The sequence below is a fragment of the Protopterus annectens genome, chromosome 10.part0 (assembly GCF_019279795.1).
Source record: "Protopterus annectens isolate FY-2018-M chromosome 10.part0, PAN1.0, whole genome shotgun sequence".
Classification (NCBI taxonomy): Eukaryota; Metazoa; Chordata; order Ceratodontiformes; family Protopteridae; genus Protopterus; species Protopterus annectens.
In genome coordinates, this window is record NC_056744.1 from 1,573,090,756 (window position 1) to 1,573,110,496 (window position 19,741).

Sequence of the window (19,741 nt, forward strand, 5' to 3'; positions counted from 1 at the left end):
GAAATAAGAGCGAGCTGGAACAGGGACAACAAAAGCACTACGCTATCCACACACAGAAAAAACTCAGTCACAAGAAAACATTCCGTAAAGTACCTCAACTGCTAGGCTACTTCAATCCAGTCAATTATAAAGAACTTGTTAGGATCCTGATCAATGAATTGTTCAATGCATGCCTGTGCTACATGAAATTGGAATTAGTCTCACCCCCCCCCCCAATATGGGTGGAAAACATTATGAAAGGCTTGGAACAGGGACCGCATACAAGCAAAACATCATGGGTAGTCACAAATAACTTCTCTGAACAGAATAGGTTTCAATATTGCATTAACACATGCTTAACTGCCAAAGCAAGGTATTCTGCCTACAAGACCTAGCAGAGAGCATGCCTTCCCAGGAAGAAATAGATAATTAATGCTATAATTAATAAGTAAACAAGTGCAGCCTATACACCTGCCTGCTTGGGTTTTCTCCAGGTGCGCTGTCCAACCACCTCCCAAAGGCATACAAGTACATTAACTGGTGAGCTACCAGTCTGCCCTCTGATGTGTAGGGCAAAAGCGAGAGAACCTGAATGACAGTCCACATTCTATGACAAAAAAGACCCCCCCCCCCCCCGCACGAGCGTCAAAGCCTTGCGCCCACTGACTGCTGGAACAGGCTTCAATATCAGAGACCCAGTGAGATGCTGAAAGATGCATGAAGTCATGAAAGACTTCAGATAGTGACCTACATACATTCTCAAATCTTCTTTCGGCTTTTCCCAGTTAGGGGTCACCACAGCAGAACTCCGGTCCACTAATGATCGGCAGTAGATTTTTACACTGCCAAGGTGCCAGCCCGGCACTCAACCTTCAACAAAGGCATGCCCCTTCAGCATGTCTTTCAAACGCCACTCTACCACGGGGGGGACATGCAGACTCCACACAGAAGGCGCTCCAGCAGAGAATCGAATGGGAGGACCTCTTGCTGTGAGGCGACAATGCTACCGCTGCACCACCGTGGCTTACATACATTATCAAATAATCCTGGGTAATCACAAACTGGTTACTCCTTTTGAAAAGCAATTACTTCACTCACATTGTGGTCTCAACACCAATTTCACAGGTTGTTACTAGGCTAAAGACCACTAGGGCCCTTACAAGCCTAGTGGCACACCCCAAACCATTTGGGTCTATAGTATCCATAAGCATGTATGGGGGGGGGCATATTAGTAGGAAGATAAGGGTCTATATTATAATGTTGAACTCACAGGAGTCCTAACATTGTAATATTGAACCCAAATGTTTGAAATACAAAAATAGCGAAGCCATGGCACACAGAGTTCTTTCCCCGGGGGGGGGGGGGGGATCGGTGGGCCATTTTCACAGCTTTGCTATTTCCTCCACTGGGGTGCGATCTTGGAGATGATATATTTAAGAAAGGTGTGGGGGGCACTGCCCTCCACAAAGTGTGTGTGTGTTTTTTTTTTTGAGAGAGAGAGAGAGAGAAGAAATAAAATAAATAAATAAAATCGCTGTTCTGTGTTTTCGCAATTCTTGGGTTTCGAACTTCATGGTTCGATATTACATCGTTCGAACTCCTGCGAGTTAAACGATGCGATATAGATCCAGGAGATAGAGTACAGTTGTGTACACTTACCATAAATGTAGATGTTAGAGGGTCTTCACTGTAGGGTTCTTCCTGCCGGCAGGCAGTCCTCAGTCGGCCAGAATCCCAAAGTCTGGGTCAGGCGTCGGCTGTTCAGTCATGCTCCCTGACGTCAGAGCGCCAGGGGTACAAAGCTGCCAGCCGACACCATGTTCTCCAGTTTTTCTTGCCCCAGATGTCAGGTGCCCAAAAGTGAAGGCCAATAGTAAAACAAAAATGTAACGTACAACAAACCCCATACCCTGTAGCAAATACACCTCAGTAGAATGGTGAAGTAGGAAACCACAGTAATAAAAGTATAACAGGGGACAGGAGGGTGGGTAACCCAGACTGCAACAGTGAAGACACTCTAACATCTACATTTATGTTAAGTGTACACAACTGTACTATGTTCATCGTGTTTCACTGTTGCAGTCATCACTGTAGGGTTGAATCCCAAAGCTGTGATAAAGGGTGGTGGTTATAGAGTAGAAGGGGCTAGAGTAGAAGGGGCGGCTAGACGGCCCTGCAAGACTGCAGAATCAAAGCCTGCCCTAGACTTAGAATAAAGAGGGAGATTATAGTGCTTAGAGAAAGTATGCACCGAGCTCCAAGTTGCAGCTTCCAAAATATCTTTGGTAGGTACTCCCCTGAGAAAGGCAGCTGAAGTAGCAGCAGCTCTGGTAGAGTGAGTCCTAATTTTCCCTGGGATTTGCTTTCCATGATGAGAGTAACAAAATCTGATTCCATGAGCAATCTATTTTGAAATGGTCTGTTTTGAAATAGCTTTGCCTTGGGAATTTGCTGCATAAGAAACAAACAGTTGTTCCGTTTTCCTGATATCCTTGGTTCTTGTCCAGGTAAAAACGAAGCTGCCTGTGCACGTCCAAAGAATGCAAGATCCTCTCCCCCTTATTTTGTGGGTTAGTGAAAAAAGTTGGCAGGTGAATAGTTTGGTTTACAGCAACTTTAGAAACCACTTTAGGCATGAAAGTAGGATTAGTCCTTAAAGACACCCTGTCTTGAAGAAAAATAATATAAGGTTCCACAGCCATGAGTACTTGTAACTCCGGGACTCTCCTGGCTGAAGTCAAAGCCAGTAGGACAGCTGTCTTCCATGATAAATACTTTCTATCAAATGTGGCAGCAGGCTCAAAAGGAGGTAGAGTAAGTTTTTCCAGAACATAGTGGAGGACCCAGGCAGGTATGGGTGGTGTCCTAGGGGGCCTTAAGTTCTTTGCTCCTCTGAGATATTGTTTCAGAAGTGGATGTGAAAAGATTGGAGGATCTGTATTGTAATGTGCAGAGATATCTGAGGCATGTATTTTTATGGAGAAGGATAAACCCTTATGTAACATGTCTGTCAGGTAATGTAAAATCAATGGAATATTAGGAATGAGAGGATCTGAATCCTGAGCATGCATCCAGGTACAAAATCTCTAGTGCTAGGGCGTCTGGCTTCTAAGAGGACATCCATGACCTGTTTGGGAAGGGTTGGATTAATCATAGACCCTGAATACGCCAGGGTGCCAGGCTGAGAGTTTTGATATGAGAGTGCAGAACCTGGCCCTGGTGTTGGGACAAAAGAATCCAAGGAGGCTCCTGGGATAGATTCATCAGTGTGGAGTACCAAGACTGACTAAGCCAATTTGGGGCCAGTAAAATCATCTTGGGTTTGTCCTGCTTTATCTTTAATAACACCCATGGAAGAAGAGGTAGAGGAGGAAAGGCATACCCAGAGAGGTTCCTCCAACTGAATGAGAAAGCATCCACTTTCCATGCTAGTTTGTGATATGTCCTTGTGCAAAAAATCTGTAACTGGTAGTTGAGGGGGGGATGCAAATAGATCTATGTCCGGGCAGCACCAGGCTTCTGTAATCATCTTGAATATTTTGGTGTCTAGCATCCACTCGTGTGGGTCTGACAGGTTTCTGCTCAGGCTGTCTGCCAGAATATTTTGTTTCCCTGACAGGAACTGAGCTTTTAGGTCCACTTTGCACGCTAGAGCTGTGTTCCATAGAGTCATGGCTAGTCTGCAAAGGGGGTAGGAGTGTGAACCCCCTTGCTTATGTACCACATAACTGTGGTGTCTGTCCGTATCAGTAGTTGCCCTGGCTGTAGAAGATCCCTGAAAGCAAAGAGGGCATTCTGCACAGCTAACATCTCTTTTAAATTGATATGTAGGTGCTTCTGGTCCTCTGTCCAAAAACCTTGCAGGCCTTTCCCCTGCATGTGGGCTCCCCATGCATAATCCGAGGCGTCTGTGGTTAACACTTGGTTGGCTGGAAGCAAACTGAAGGATTTCCCTTTGTTTAGAAGACATACCATGGTCCACCAATGGAATTCCTTTTGTAGGCAAGGCAAGACAGCAATATGTGTGTCTAGTCACAATGTTGGGACCATACGCTTTTTAGGTACCATTGTATTTTTCTCATATGCAGTCTTGCATATGGTATGAGAAGGATGCAGGAGGCCACGTAACCCAAAGCCTGCAGGAATTTCCTTGCAGTTAGCAGAGACATTGACGCCAGGGTTTTGAAAGTTGAAGCCAGCTGAAGTTGTTTTTCGGATGTCAGGAATGCCATCTGGGTTGCTGCGTTTAGAAGAGCACCCAGAAATGTTTTGTGTGGGTGTCAAATTTGACTTTATGTTCACAGTGAATCCCAGGTACTTGGTAGATTTTGAACAAATTCCAGGTGCTGGAGTAAGATATCCTTGCTGTCCGCTTGAATTAGGCAATCGTCCAGATAAGGGTAAATTTGAATTCCCTTGAGTCTGCAGTAAGCTACTACTGGTACCAGGCACTTGAAGACCCTGGGCGCAGTAGACAAGCCAAAGGGCAGCGCAGTGAATTGGTAATGTTTCGAGCCGGCCTTGAACCGGAGGTATTTTCTGCACTCCTGTCCGATAGGGATGTGTAGATAAGCCTCCTTTAAATCCAATATCACCATCCATGCATTTCTGCTCAACATTGGCAGGAGCTGCTGTAAAGTGAGCATCTTGAACTTTGATATCTCCAGGAAAGTATTTAAGACTGACAGATCCAGGATGGGTCTCCAAGAATTTTGTTTTCTGGGAACTAGAAAGAGCCTTGAGTAAAAACCTTGCCCCATCTCTGATAGTGGAACCGGTTCTCTGGCCCTCACAGCCATGAGGGAGTCCACCCTGGTTTAATGCCTCTGCCCATTGGTGTTTTGGTAGGTCTGGCCATCCGTTTGGTTTTGGCAAGGTATGAAAGTGGAATTTGTAACCTCTTGAAACTACATCCAGAACCCACTTGTCTTGGGTTATGTAAGCCCAATTTTGGTGAAAGAGTATTTTCCTCGTAAAGTGGCTTCCAGGAGAGAGGTTCCAGGAGCCATGCAGGGGGAGTCATTGAGCCTGTTTCCTATAAGATTGAGGTCTGTCCTCTCCACCCCTGGGGGTGGAAGCAGTCCACTGTCTAGGTCTGTAAGAGGTCGGCGCTTGGGTCCTCCCTCTGGTACGCCTATATCTACCCCTCTGAGGCCTGTCCGAGCAGGGAAAGGACCAATTTTTAGTTGGCCAATTTCTGCTAAATCTTGGGGGCTGAACTTGTAAGAAATCCTTAACCGTTTGCATGAATTTTGCCTTATCCTCCATTTTCTTTATCACCTCTTCAGCCTTAGACCCAAACAAAACATTATGCTGAACAGAAGCATCCAGTAACTTTGCTCTCACTTGATAGGTAAGTTTTGTTCCTTTAACCAAGCATGCCTTCTAATGACTGCCAGTGGCAGCCGCCCTGCATGAAGCCTCTAAGGCATCAAAACCACAGTGTAAGCCATGCTTCCCCACCTGTTCAGTAGCATGCATCAAATCGTGCAATTCCTTATTATCTGCACATGCAGAAATGGTACCTAGCTTTTGTTTCATAACAGACAGGAGAAATTGCTGATATTTTAGCATATGGAATTGACAATTTAAAGCCATAATGGATAAAGTAGCAGAAGTGTACACTTTTTTGCCGAATCTCTCCAAAGCCCTAGAATCCTTACCTGATGGAATAGGGTTCTTAGCAGAGGCGGCCTTAATGCCCTTAGGACCCTGTGAATGGCTTCCCATCCGAGGGAGCACTGTCCGAAGGTCCTACATCTGGAGTACTCAAAGGCCTAGTTGGCTCCTCGTGGGAGTCCATTTCGGCAAGCGGTTCTGTAATGGCAGACGACAGGGGCTGCGAAAGCGCCTCACAGACGGCTGAACCCGCAGCTGGCTCCGCTTGTAAACACAGTTGTCTGATTTGGACCTCTGAGGCCTGTCCTTATCCTTGCATCGTTTGTGAACTCCGGTAGTCGGAAGCGTATCCGACATATTGTAATTAAATCGCCTGCCAAAGTAGTGAAAAGCAAAATCGTATCTCCGCTTAACAGTACGTTGATTAAATCTAGCACAAAACCGACAACTAGCTACGTCATGGTCAGGGCCTAAACAAGGAATACAGTAAGAGTGGAAATCCTTATGAGGTATTTGCTTCCCACAAGAAATACAATTATTAACTTTTTCTGACATCGGTCTGGAGCAAGAAAAAAGTTTCCCCAATGGGGTACTTGGCTTTATGAAGAAGGTCTTCGGAATGAAGTACGAAAAATATCAGGAGTCAGCCGACCGGTACTTGCGAACTGCTTCCACCACACGGCAAGAAAGACTGGAGAACATGGCGTCGGCTGGCAGCTTTGTACCCCTGGCACTCTTGACGTCAGGGAGCATGACTGAACAGCCGACGCCGGACCCAGACTTTGGGATTCTGGCCGACCGAGGACTGCCTGTCGGCAGAAAGAACCCTACAGTGATGACTGCAACAGTGAAACACGATGAACATCTAAAGATTTATAAGAGGGGTGTTAGGATAATACTTTTCTTATTGACAGCCTGTCCATAATGGTCATGACAGCCAGACCATCGGTAATTTAAAATTTCCCATTCAATTGTCAAGGTTTGAGCTGAACTCTGCTTTACATGGATGGGGAACCCATTTCATAATGTGGGGATACTTTGGGACATACAGCCGTCTCTCCAGCATGTTCTGTTTATGTCACAAGTTAAGTTCAGATCCCTGTATCTAGTGATTTTGGTGAGGTTTGTTCTGCACACTTGCAACAGATCTATCAGTGCTGGGTCTGAAGAGATCCTTTAAGTCAGACAAAGATCCCTTCTCAGTAACCTGTAGGAGACGGCATACAGAGACAAAGCCCTTAGGCAATCAGTGTAGGATGGGGTATTTATGCTCTGAATTCTCCTGGTGTGAAACCTGTGTGGGTGCTCCAACTGTTGCAAGTGTATGATTAGATACATGCCAAAGTGGGCACTGTATTCAATAACAGGTCTGATAAACAAAGTGGTACTATACCTTCATTGGACTTGGATGCCTTGCCTAGAAGGTGAGCAAAGTACAGTTTTGTACCTACCATAAATGTAGATGTTCGAGGATCCCCATTGCTGCAGTCCTTACTATTGGGTATAGTCCGCCGTCCAGTCGGCCCGAATACCAGAGTATAAGGCTGACGTCGGTCAGGGCGCATTAGACTGACGTCAGTACGTCAGGGTACTAATGCGCATGACCGACGTCATATCCTCAGTCTTTTCTTGCCCCAGATGTCAGAAGACCCTAAAAAGACAAGGCCCAAAATACCTGCACCAAAAATATGTACAATATATACAAGAATATATACAAAAATATAAGCATGTAACCTCACCTACACAACCACCCCTAAACACAGAGGGAAGGAGGGAGGGTAAATTGGACTGCAGCAATGGGGATCCTCGAACATCTACATTTATGGTAGGTACAAAACTGTACTATGTTCTTCGTTCCCCATTGCTGCAGTCCTTACTATTGGGTAGAATCCCAAAGCAGAGGTAAGGGAGGCTGGCAAATCATAAAGAAGCAGGAGCTGACAACATGCCTTGCAAAACAGCTGTGGCAAAACCAGCCCTAGACTTAGAGTAGATAGGAAGGTGATAATGCTTAGAGAAAGTATGCACTGAACTCCAAGTAGCTGCTTCCAAAATATCCTTAGTTGCCACCCCCCTTAGAAATGCTGTTGAAGTGGCAGTAGCCCTAGTGGAATGAGGCCTAATCCCTGCTGGAATCTCCTTGCCATGATGGGAACAACAAAATGCAATGCAAAAGCCAATCCACCTAGAAATAGTTTGTTTTGACACAGGCTTGCCCTGTGAACTCAAAGCAAAAGAAACAAACAACTGCTGAGACTGCCTGAAATCCTTAGTCCTGCTTAAATAATAGCATAATTGCCTGAGTACATCTAAAGTGTGCAAAATCTTTTCCCCTTTATTTTGGGGGTCTGCATAAAAAGTAGGCAAATGAATAGTTTGGTTTAAAGCCACACTAGAAACCACCTTAGGCATAAAGGAAGGATTAGTGCGTAATGATACCCTATCCTTATGGAAAATCAAAAGGGCTCTACTGCCATAAGGGCCTGCAACTCAGACACCCTTCTTGCAGAAGTAATAGCCAACAGAAAAGCAGTCTTCCATGACAAGTATTTCAATTCAGCAGTAGCCGCAGGCTCAAAAGGTTGTAGAGTAAGTTTTCCAACACAAAATTGAGATCCCAAGCAGGAGTAGGAGCTCTCGTGGGGTCTTATATTCTTTGCCCTCTAAGAAACTGCTTGAACAAAGGATGCGAAAACAATGGTGGATCACAATCATAGTGAGCTGAAATTGCTGCAGCATGAATCTTAATGGAAGAGAAGGACAAACCTTTGTCCAATAACTCAGTAAGATATTGAAGAGCCACACTCAAATTAGGCTCAGAAATCTCCAAATTCTTTGCTGTACTCCAAAATAAAAATCTCTTCCATTTTTCTCGTACACTTTCCTTGTACTAGGTCTTCTAGCTTCCATAATCACATTTAAAACTTGTTGAGGAAGTTGAGACCTGCTGTGTCTCAACACAGAATATGCCAGGCTGTTAGATGAAGAGAGTGAAGCTTGACATTGAGCAGATGACCGTCCTTCTGAGATAACAGATGAGGAATCAGAGGTAAAGGCCATGGAGGCTTCTTTACCAGACTCCGTAGTAGTGGGTACCAGTGTTGCGAGGCCAATCTGGAGCTATCAAAATCATCCTTGGCCTGTCTTGTCTGACCTTTAATAGTACCTTTGGAAGAAGAGGTAGAGGTGGAAAGGCATACACATGAAGGTTTTCCAACTGAAAGACAGAGCATCCACTTTCCAAGCTGTGTGATGAAACCCCTTTGTGCAATACTTTGGCAGCTGGTGGTTTAGTGGAGAAGCGAACAGATCTATGTCTGGAGTTCCCCATGACACTGTCAATCTCTGAAATACATGAAGATCCAGTTTCCACTCGTGGGGATCCATGATTTGTCTGCTTAACACATCTGCTAAGGAGTTCTGTGCTCCTGGCAGAAACCTTGCCTGAAGAGTAAGTTACAAGCTTAGCGCAGTCTCCCATAAAATCATTGCTTGCCTGCATAGAGGATAAGAATGTGTTCCCCCTTGCTTGTTGATGTACCACATGACCGTTGTGTTGTCTGTTAGAATCAACACCTGCCCTGGAAGAAGTAACTCCTTGAAAGCCATTAATGCAAACTGGACTGCTAACATCTCCTTCATGTTGATATGTAGATGCTGTAGTCTGGCAGGCCACTTGTCTTGTATCCACTTTCCATTTAGATGAGCTCCCCAAGCAATGTCCGAGGCATCTGTCGTTAAAATCTGACTCGCCTCTGGCGGGTCACAGAGAGTCCCTTGTTTAGGTGACATTCCTGAGCCCACCACAAAATTCTTTTTGAAGGCAAGGTATTATTTGAATGACAGTGTCCAAATCCTGGCAGTGCTGTGTCCATACATTTTGAGATACCATTGTAGCTTCCTCATATGCAGTTTGGCATTGGGAAGCACCAGAATACAAGATGCCATGAACCCTAATGCTTGAAGGACTGTCCTTGCAGTCAGCACGGACTGATGAGATAGTTGATGGAAGTAAAGTGATAGACTCTTTTGTTTGTCCGGGGTTAAAAAGGCCATCTGGGCTGCTGTATTCAGTCTCACACCCAGAAAGCACATGTCTTGAGAGGGTACTAGACTGGACTTTATTTCGTTCACAGAATACCCTAGGCATCTTAGCACTGCTATAACATATTCCAGATGCTGTAGAAGGTCTTCCTTTTCTTGAGCCAGAATCAGGCAGTCGTCCAAGTAAGGATAGATTTGAATTCCTTGAAGCCTGAAGTAAGCTATCACTGGAGCCAGAACCTTTGTGAATACTCTGGGCAGTAGATAAGCCAAAGGGCAATGCAGAGAACTGAAAATGAGAATTTCCAGCTCGAAACGCCAGATAGTTCCTGCAACTTAGCCTTATAGGCACATGAAGGTAAGCTTCCTTGAGATCTAAAGTTACCATCCAGTGATCTTTGCCCAGCAGAGGTAAAAGCTGTTGTAACGTCAACATCTTGAACTTGGGAATGTCCAGAAAAGTGTTGAGGAGAGATAAATCCAAAATTGGTCTCCACGTGTTCCCCTTCTTTGGTACTAGGAACAGGCGAGAATAAAATCCTAGGCCCCTTTCTGATACAGGGACTGGCTGAATGGCCCCCATCTGGAGTAACTGAGAAACTTGCTTGTGAGCCTCTTTTCTTTGTGGAGGAGGAGCGTCTGGCATGCCTTTGAAAGGGGCATTGTATGGAAATAAAATCTGTAACCGTGGTGAATGATATCCAACACCCATTTGTCTTGAGTAATTAAATCCCAATTTTCTTTGAAAAGAGACAGTCTTCCTCCCAAAGGAGCTGCCAGGCGAGAATCTACTGGCAGCTGAAAAGACAGGTCATTGGGTCTGTTCTGAAAGGACTGACCCCTGCCCTCACCAGAAGTCTGAGCAGGTGAACTCCTGTTCTAGGCCTAAAAGAACCTTGAGCCCTGCCCCTACCACGTCTAGACCTACCCCTAGACTGGGAATCATAAGCAGGATATGTCCACCCCTTAGCAGGCCAATTTCTACTAAACTTGGTGGCTGCACCTGCAAAAATCTTTAACAGTTTGCATAGACTTAGCTTTGTCCTCCATTTTCTTTAAAACTGCTTCCACAGGCGATCCAAACAACACATCAGACTGTAAAGGAGCATCCAAAATCCTTGTCTTAACATGCTCAGCTAAATTCTGATCCCTCAACCAGGCATGCCTGCGAAGAACAGAACTAGTAGCAGCCACCCTCGAGGAGGCCTGTACAGCATCAAAACCACATTGCAAAGAATGCTTACCCACTTGTTCAGACACATGAACCAAATCCAGCAACTCTTTACACTCAATACCTTCCGCCAAAGCATCCACCTTAGATTTTAATTGTGAAAGGAGATAATTCTGATATTTTAGCATGTGAAACTGACAATTCAACGCTCTCATGGCTAGAGTGGAAGAAGTATACACTTTCTTTCCCCACCTATCCAAAGCCCTTGCCTCTATCAGTGGGAACAGGATTTTTAACCACAGAAGCCTTAACACCTTTAGGCCCTTGAGAAATAGTTTCTGGGTCCGCCCTAGGACTCAAACAAATACTTATGAGCTTCAGGCACCCTATAATACCTATCAGGCTTAACAGGAGCAGGAGGCAAAGAGTCAGGGTTCAGGGAAGCCTCTGCAAACACATCTTCCACCACATTCAACACAGGAGGAATAGCTAAGGGCCTATGCTGGGGTAAAAACAAGAATTCCCTAAGCCTTTTCCTGGAATCAGAGTAATCCTGGCCTTCCCATTTAAAGTGCTCCCTCATGGAATGCAGAGTCTCTGAAAATGAGAAATCCTCAGGAGGAGAAGCTGTAGGAGTGGAATCATCCACATCAGAATCAGAATAAGTAGGATACTCCTGCAAGTCTTCCAGAAGACTCTGAAGCCTCTGAACACTGTTCAAAACTATCAAACTCGGTTCCACCCTAGGCCTCTTATCAGGAGGGGCATAGAACCTCTAATCATAGTAATCAAATCTTCTGCCATTTTAAGCATATGTTTCTTAGGTACAGAACCCGAAATGCTAGGAGAAGCCCCCACTGAAGCTGAACTTGGCCTACCTCTCAAAGAAGTTTTGGCAACAGAAGGAGAGGCTCTAACTACCTTGGGAAGAGAGGGAAGAACAGTTACCTGAGAAGCCCCCTCAGCCTGGCCTACCTCCTGAGAAGGCACATCCTGTAACAGTAAAGTTTCTGCCTGAGACTCCATGGAAACTCCTGGCAAAACCTCTGGCTCCACTGAGCCTTCTAAAGAACCGTCGTCCGGGACTGCGGTTCATCAACCCTAGGCTTCGCTGTTTTGTCCTTGCGCTTCTTGGGCCAGGCGGGCGTCGGAGCATCCGGCGGCATTTTATAATTACAGCGCTTCCCAAACACTAACCTGGCACAGTCTAACCTCCTCTTAATAGTGCGTTTGTTAAACCTAGCACAAAGCGGCAACCAACAACGTCGTGCTCAGGCCCTAAACAAGGTATACACAAGGTATGGTAATCCCTATGAGGTATCTGTTTCCCACAAGAAATACAGTTATTCACTTTTTCTGACATCCGGTTAATTACTGAGGCAAGAAAAAACCAAAATGTTCCCCAACGGGGTACTTAGCCAACTCTGTTTCGGTCTGAAACTCCGGTTTCGGAAATATTTCAGAACGCCAACCTGCACTCATAAAACTGCTTCTGCATCGGACCATGCGGCAAAAAAGACAGAGGATATGACGTCGGTCATGCGCATTAGTACCCTGACGTACTGACGTCAGTCTAATGCGCCCTGACCGACGTCAGCCTTATACTCTGGTATTCGGGCCGACTGGACGGCGGACTATACCCAATAGTAAGGACTGCAGCAATGGGGAACGAAGAACATCACTGACTGATTTCCTTACTATCTTAGCTACATGCTGGTCAAAGGCAAGAGTGCTGTCTACATAAGTTCCCAGATCCCTTACTACTGAGTAGATTCTTACGGGTGTTTTATTGATGGAGTAATTAACTTGGGTTGACAGTTTCCCAAAGGGAATTGTAATGCAATTTTTGGCACTGAATTTTAGTCTATGGCTTTGGCACCAGTCATTTGTTGGTGTCAAGTCTTCTTGCAAGATGTCAGTGTCTTGGGGGAATCTACAATCACTCTCAATTCCCAGTCATCTGAGAACTTAATGAGTCACAGGCCTTGACCATTAGCCTCGACTTCAGAGAAATACCAAACAGCAGCAGGTCCTGCATGGAGCCCTGGCATACTTCACTGATGACTAGTCTCTTGGTGGAAGTGGTCTCCCTGATCCGGACTTCTTTGGTCTTGTCTAGGAGCCAAGAAGGCAATCCAGCAAGTTATGCAGGGATTTATGCCTTGCACAGAGGACTTGTCAATGATTCTTGACAAGGGTATTGCAAAAAATGCCTCGGCTATGTCAAGATACACAGTATGCACTGTTTTATCCTCATCCATTGCCTTGGTGACCCTATCAGTCTACCAGGGTAAGTAAGCACGGTCTTCTCTTAAAGCCAAACTGGTGTGTCTCCAGTGCCTGTAGGCTGCCAATATCCCTGTTTACCATTTCCCTGATGTGTTCCATGGCTCTGAATATTATGATTGTTAGACTGATGATTCGGTAGTTTCCTGGATCAATTGATGGCTTTCCCTTGTGGAGGGGAAGGACTGTTGCAGTCCTCCATTTACTTGGAATGTAGCCTGTTTTAAGGATGTAGTTGGAGTGCCTCAAGTGGTCCTGATAGGTCAATGTTTTAGATTGTTTAGGAGGCAACCAGTGATGTTATCATGACGATGAAGGCAGTGTTCTTGGATTTGGCAAGTGCTCCCAACACCTGGTCTCCACTAATGGGGGTAGTATGCTGAAGAGGATTTTACCTGGTGGAGCTGGGGAGGAGTACAAGGGGTGAAGATCAGCTAGTAGATTTGTTGTGTCACCATAACTGGTAAAGGTGCTATCAAATGGCACCAGTTCAGCACACTGCTGTGCATTACCTTTAAGGTTCCGGACATTGCTTAAGAAGGCCTTGTGACTGTCCTTAGCCTGCGAGGCTATCCTGACCTTGTAGTTTCTCGTGTTTAAGGGAGTTGCTCTTTCTGATTTTAGCCATGCGTGCGTTTATATATAAAACAAAATTTTCCTCCAGCAACACATGACAAACACTTTTTGAGAATCAAGTCTCTTACAACTGCAGTTATTACAGAAATACAGTGCCTACAAATGAATTTAGATACTGAAGAATTAGGAGCTCAACCACTCAGAATACCACAGAAGAAGGTTTTAACTGCAAGAAAAACCTCAATTAACAGTCAAAATAAAATGTAAAAATAGCATGCTTTTTGCATCAGTAACTGTGCAACTTAGTACTATCCATGGTAAAGGGGCACTCATCTCCATTTGCTGTGAAAGGTTGATAAACTCAATGTGCAGCAGCAAGAACAGATACCACTAGTAAGTAAATCAGTGCAATCAAATCACACAAATTAAAATCCAAAGGCAAAATACTTGAATTCCAATCATAAAAAAATAGGATCCAAAGGTACAATACTTGCTATCCAATCATACTAGATTTGCAGGACACTTACCTCCTTCTTGGCCCAACATAGGAGGCTGTGAATCTTCAGTCTTGAGCTCTGCCAGTGGTGTAGGGGTAGCTGTCTGGCTGTGGTCAGGTGTTGGGCTTGGGCTGTTGCTTGTATCTCCCTTCACCATGGATGTCTCAGACAATGAACTCTGGTTGCTATTCTCATCTAAACAGCAAGGGACAGGATGAAACACACCATTCAAGATATCAGATAGAACAAGATATCAGATAGAAAAACAAAGCGTCTCTAAAATGGGGAATAAGGCCATTTTCACATGATTGTTAACAATGCCTTCTGAACAGTTTTAACTTGGAAAACACAAGTATTCTTTGTGGTTTGGGTTTATCTGCCGCTTGCTTTTCCACATTACCTCTAGTCCCTTTATCCAGTGATAACCCCCTATCCTCTGACGCAAGAAAACACCTTACTATGACAAGGCAAAGTCTTCAATACACTGCTGTCATCCAAATCAATTTGCCCCAAGCTGTCAACCAGCAAAGTGCAACTAAGCAATGACATCAGCCGCACAGGAAAACCACCTGCATGTAGCTACCAATCTCCTCTACACACCAGCAAATGCATATGGAGGATCTTGTTTTATGTGGGTAAAAAGTGTACACTCTGGAAACCTACTTCTCTCCTCCTCCCTGTTAAAGCAACTCATTTCAACACCAAGGACATCACCTCTGTAGTCATCTCTAGTAAGGCAATGTTTCAAACTTCAGCACCATTAAACTGCTTCCATTTTATTAAATTCACTGACCAGGCTAACAGAAGTAGTGTGAACGCAAGTTAAACAGATCAGCTATTTCTAGTCCTCTAATAACTAAATGCTGTGACTTACTGATGATCCAGCTAAAAAGTACAGTCGTGTACACTTACCAAAAATGTAGATGTTAGAGTGCATTAATTGTTGCAGTCATCACACTTGGGTTATCTGCCTGCAGGTAGCCCTCAGTTGGCCCGAATACCAGAGTCTTGGGATTTCTGCATCAGACGCTGTCGCCTCTTCCATGATGTCAGGTCGTCAGGGGTATAAAAAGTACAGTTGTGTACCTACCATAGATGTAGATGTTAGAGTGTATTCACTGTTGCAGTCATTACTCTTGGGTTATCCTGCTGGCAGGCTACCCTCAGTCGGCCAGAATTGCAAAGTCTAGGTCCGGCGTCAGTTGCTGCCGCCTCTTCCCTGACGTCAGTGCGCCAGGGGTATAAAAGATGTAGCAGATGCCACTTTCTTCAGTTTTTCTTGCCCCAGATGTCAGGTGCCCCCAAATTGGTAGGCTGAAAAATATGCCAATAAAAATGCATGCACAAAAATAACATTTCCTTCATCTACAAGCAAATACACCAAACAGGTTGTATAGGATAGAGAAGTGCAGATAAGTCCCAGCAAAGAAAAGGGGGGTGGTGGGTGGGTAACCTGGACTGCAACAGTGAATACACTAACATCTACATTTATGGTAGGTACACATCTGTACTATGTTCATTGTGTTTCACTGTTGCAGTCATTACTCTCGGGTTGAATCCCAAAGCTGAGGAAGGGTGGCTGGCCTAAATAGGGTTAGGAGAGGCTATGAGGCCCTGCAGAACTGCAGTGGCAAAGCCTGCTCTGGACTTAAAGAGGTAAGTGGTAGTGCTTTGAGAAGGTGTGCACTGAACTCCAAGTTGCAGCCTCTACGATATCTTTGGTTGGTACTCCTCTGAGGAAGGCTGCTGAAGTGGCTGCTGCTCTGGTGGAATGAGGCCTAATGCCCTTAGGCACTGATTTTGCCATGTTGAAAACAGCAGAAATGGATGCAATGGCCTATCCATTTAGAAATGGTCTGTTTTGAGATGGCCTTTCCTTGTGATCCTGCAGCATATGACACAAAGTTGCTTAGGCTTTCTGAAAGCTTTAGAAGCGTAACTGCCTGTGCATGTCCAAAGAATGCAGAATTTTCTCATCCTTGTTCTGTGGGTTAGGATAAAAGGTAGGCAAGTGAATGGTTTGGTTAAGGGCCACACTGGACACCACCTTAGGCATAAATGTAGGGTTTGTCCTCAGAGAAACCCTGTCTGGATGAAAAATGATGAAAGGTTCCACAGCCATGAGTGCTTGTAACTCAGAGACTCGCCTTGCAGAGGTTATTGCTAGAAGCAGAGCTGTTTTCCAGGATAAGAATTTTATATCTGCTGCTGATGCTGGCTCAAAAGGAGGCAGTGTGAGTTTTTCCAAAACATAACTGAAGTCCCAGGCCGGAATTGGTGCTCTCCTTGGAGGTCTAATGTTTTTGGCCCCTCTGAGGTACTGCCTTATTAAAGGATGAGAAAAGATAAGTGGTTCTGTGTTGTAATTGGCTGAAATGGCAGAGGCATGAATCTTAACTGATGAGAAAGAAAGGCCTTTGTTCAGCATCTCAGTTAGGTATTGTAAAATCTGAGGGATATTTGGTACACACGTGTCACTGCCTTGTTCCTGGTTCCAAGCACAGAATCTCTTCCATTTTTCTGCATAAGATTTTCTGGTACTGGGCCTCCTGGCCTTCAAGATAACATCCATAACAGCTTTTGAAAGAGGAGTGTTCTGAATGGCTACATTATCCTCCATGCTGCCAGATTTTAAGTTCCTGAGTTGGCTGTGCAGGATCCAATTGTTTTGTTGGGTCAGTAAGTGAGAAGTTTGAGGCAATATCCATGCTGGACCTTGAGACAAGCTCTTTAGGATTGGGTACCAGTGCTGGCATGGCCAGTCTGGTGCAATCAGTATCACTTTTGGCTTGTCTGACCTTTAGGAGTACACTGGGAAGGAGAGGCAGTGGGGGAAAAGCATATACAGTTAGATTTTTCCAACTGAAGGATAGGGCGTCCCACTTTCCATGCTTGCTTGTGATAAATCCTTGTGCAAAATCTCTGCAATTGGCAGTTGTGAGGGGAGGCAAATAGATGTCTGGGCATCCCCATTTCCTTATTATCATGCTGAAGACTTGTGGATCCAGTTTCCATTCGTGGGGATCCATGAGGTTTCTTAAGTCTGACAGAGCATTTGTTTTTCCTGGCAGGAATTGTGCTTGCAGGTGAACTTGGAAAGCCAATGCTGTTTCCTATAAGGTCATTGCTTGTCTGCAGAGGGGGTAGGAATGTGTACCTCCCTGCTTGTTTATGTACCACATGACCGTAGTGTTGTCTGTCTATCAGTAACTGTCCTGGATGAAGCAGGTCCTTGAAAGCTGTCAGGGCATTTTGAACAGCTAGCATCTCTTTTTGATTGATGTGAAGATGCATCTGGTTTGCAGGCCATGTGCCCTGAATACATTTTCCTGCCATATGGGCCCCCCAGACAATCTGATGCATCCGTTGTCAGTGTCTGTCTGGCTGTGGGTAATCTGAATGGCAGACCCTTGTTGTGGTGACAGGCTTCTGCCCACCATCAAAACTCCTGTTGCAGGCAGGGAACGAGTGCAATTACTGTCTCCACGCTGTGGCAATGCTGAGTCCAATCACTTGAGAAACCATTGTAGTTTCCTCATTTGCAGTCTGGCATATGGAATTAGTAGAACGCAAGATGCCATGAAACCCAAGGTCTGCAGGATTTTCCTTGCAGATTTTTTGTTGCCAATTTCTTGAAGTAGTCAGTTGCTTTTGTTTGGCGTGAGATAAGCCATCTGGGCAGTTGTATTTAAGCTTGCACCCAGGAATATTATCTCTTGAGAGGGCACTAGTTTTGATTTCATTCACTGTGTACCCTAGGCCAATTAGTAATCTTTTTACAAACACCAGATGCTTCAGAAGAATGTCTTTGTTCTCTGCTTGAATTAGGCAGTCGTCCAAGTAGGGATATATTTGAATTTCTTTTTGTCTGCAAAATGCAATTACTGGTGCCAGGCATTTTGTGAAGACCCTGGCCGCAGTAGATAAGCCAAAGGGCAGTGCAGAGAATTGGTAATGCACTGAGCCAGCTATGAATCTGAGGTATCTTCGGCAAGATTGTCCGATTGGGACATGCAGGTATGCCTCTTTTAGGTCCAAAGTTACAAGCCAAGCCTTCTCGCCCAGCATGGGCAGTAGCTGCTGTAGAGTCAACATCTTGAATTTTGGAACTTCCAGAAACGTATTTAGTATAGACAGTTCCAGTACTGGTCTTCAGGTTTTGTCCTTTCTGGGTACTAGAGTCTGGAGTAAAATCCTTGGCCCTGCTCTTGTTGTGGTACTTGCTGAATGGCCCTCATGTCCATGAGGGCTGTAATTTGTTTTTGTGCCTCTACCCATTGATTGTGTGGCAGGTCTGGCATACCTTTTGACCTTCGTAGGGTGTGAAAATGGAACCTGTAGCCTTGGGACACTATGTTCAGGACCCATTTGCCTTGGATAACCATTTGCCAATTTGATGAAAAAAGTGCTAGTTTTCCCACTAAGGGGGCTGCCAAATGAAAAGTGCTTGGATCTGGTAGGGGAAGTCATTGGGACTGTTTCCTGTAAGGTTGTGATTTGTCTTCTCCACTTTTGGAGGTAGGAGCACCCCATTGTTTAGGCCTGTATGAGCCTTAGGGCTGAGATCTGCCTCTGGGACGCCTGTATCTGCCTCTGTGGTCTGACACTGGAAAGGACCAATTTTTAGAGGGCCAGTTCCTGCTAAATCTAGGTGGCTGTACCTGTAAGAAATCCTTGACTGTCTGCATGGATTTTGCTTTATCCTCCATTTTTTTCAACACCTCTTCTGCTTTAGTACCAAAGTACATGCTGTAATGGTGCATCTAATAATTTTGCTTTAACATTCAGGCAGATTCTGTTCCTTCAACCAAGCATGCCTCCTAATAACATTACCTGCAACAGCAGCCCTGCAAGAGGCCTCCAGTGAATCATAACCACATTGCAAAGTATGGTTCCCACTTGTTCAGCTGCATGCAATAAATCCTGCAATTCCTTGTTCTCTGAACATTCAGTATCTGTCAACATTTTCTGTTTAAGAAGTGACATTAAATATTGCTGATATTTAAGCATACGAAACTGACAATTTAAAGCCCTTACAGCCAGGGTAGCAGAAGTGTAGACTTTTTTCCCCCCATCTGTCTAGAGCCCTAAAATCCCTATCAGAGGGGACAGGGTTTTCTGCAGTGGAAGCTTTAACCCCTTTGGGACCCTGAGATACAGTTTCTGGGTCAGCAGCGGGGTTTTTATATAGGAATTTATGAGAATCCAGGCCCCTGTAGTATCTGTCTGGCTTAAAGAGTCAGGGGACAGGCCGGACTCAAAATACATCTACAATGTCCAGAACAGGTGAAATAGCAAGGGGTCTGTGCTGAGGAAGTAGCAGAAAGTCTATGAGCCTTTTCTTAGATTCAGAATAATCTTGGCTCTCCCAGTGGAAATGCTCCCGCATGGTATGCAGGGTTTCCCCAAAAGAATAATCTTCAGGAGAAGAGGCTGAAGGAATGGATTCTTCAGCATCAGAATCCTCATAGGGAAGCATGGAGTAATCCTGTTCAAAAGAGGAATCAGAGGAAATCGAAACCTGATCAGAAGAATCATACTCTGTCTCTTGCCTAGGCCTCTTATCAGG

General features: G+C 44.9%; 1 protein-coding gene across 2 annotated transcripts in view; it reads right to left on the minus strand.

Annotated features, from left to right (window-relative positions):
* The window catches only part of BCL7C (BAF chromatin remodeling complex subunit BCL7C), a 354,033-nt gene that overhangs the window by 150,329 nt on the left and 183,963 nt on the right, over window positions 1–19,741 (minus strand). For both annotated transcript variants that reach the window (XM_044086222.1, XM_044086221.1), the window contains exon 4: window positions 14,203–14,367. In XM_044086222.1, coding sequence (XP_043942157.1) covers window positions 14,203–14,367 — 165 coding nt within the window. The remainder of the gene's footprint in view (window positions 1–14,202; window positions 14,368–19,741) is intronic.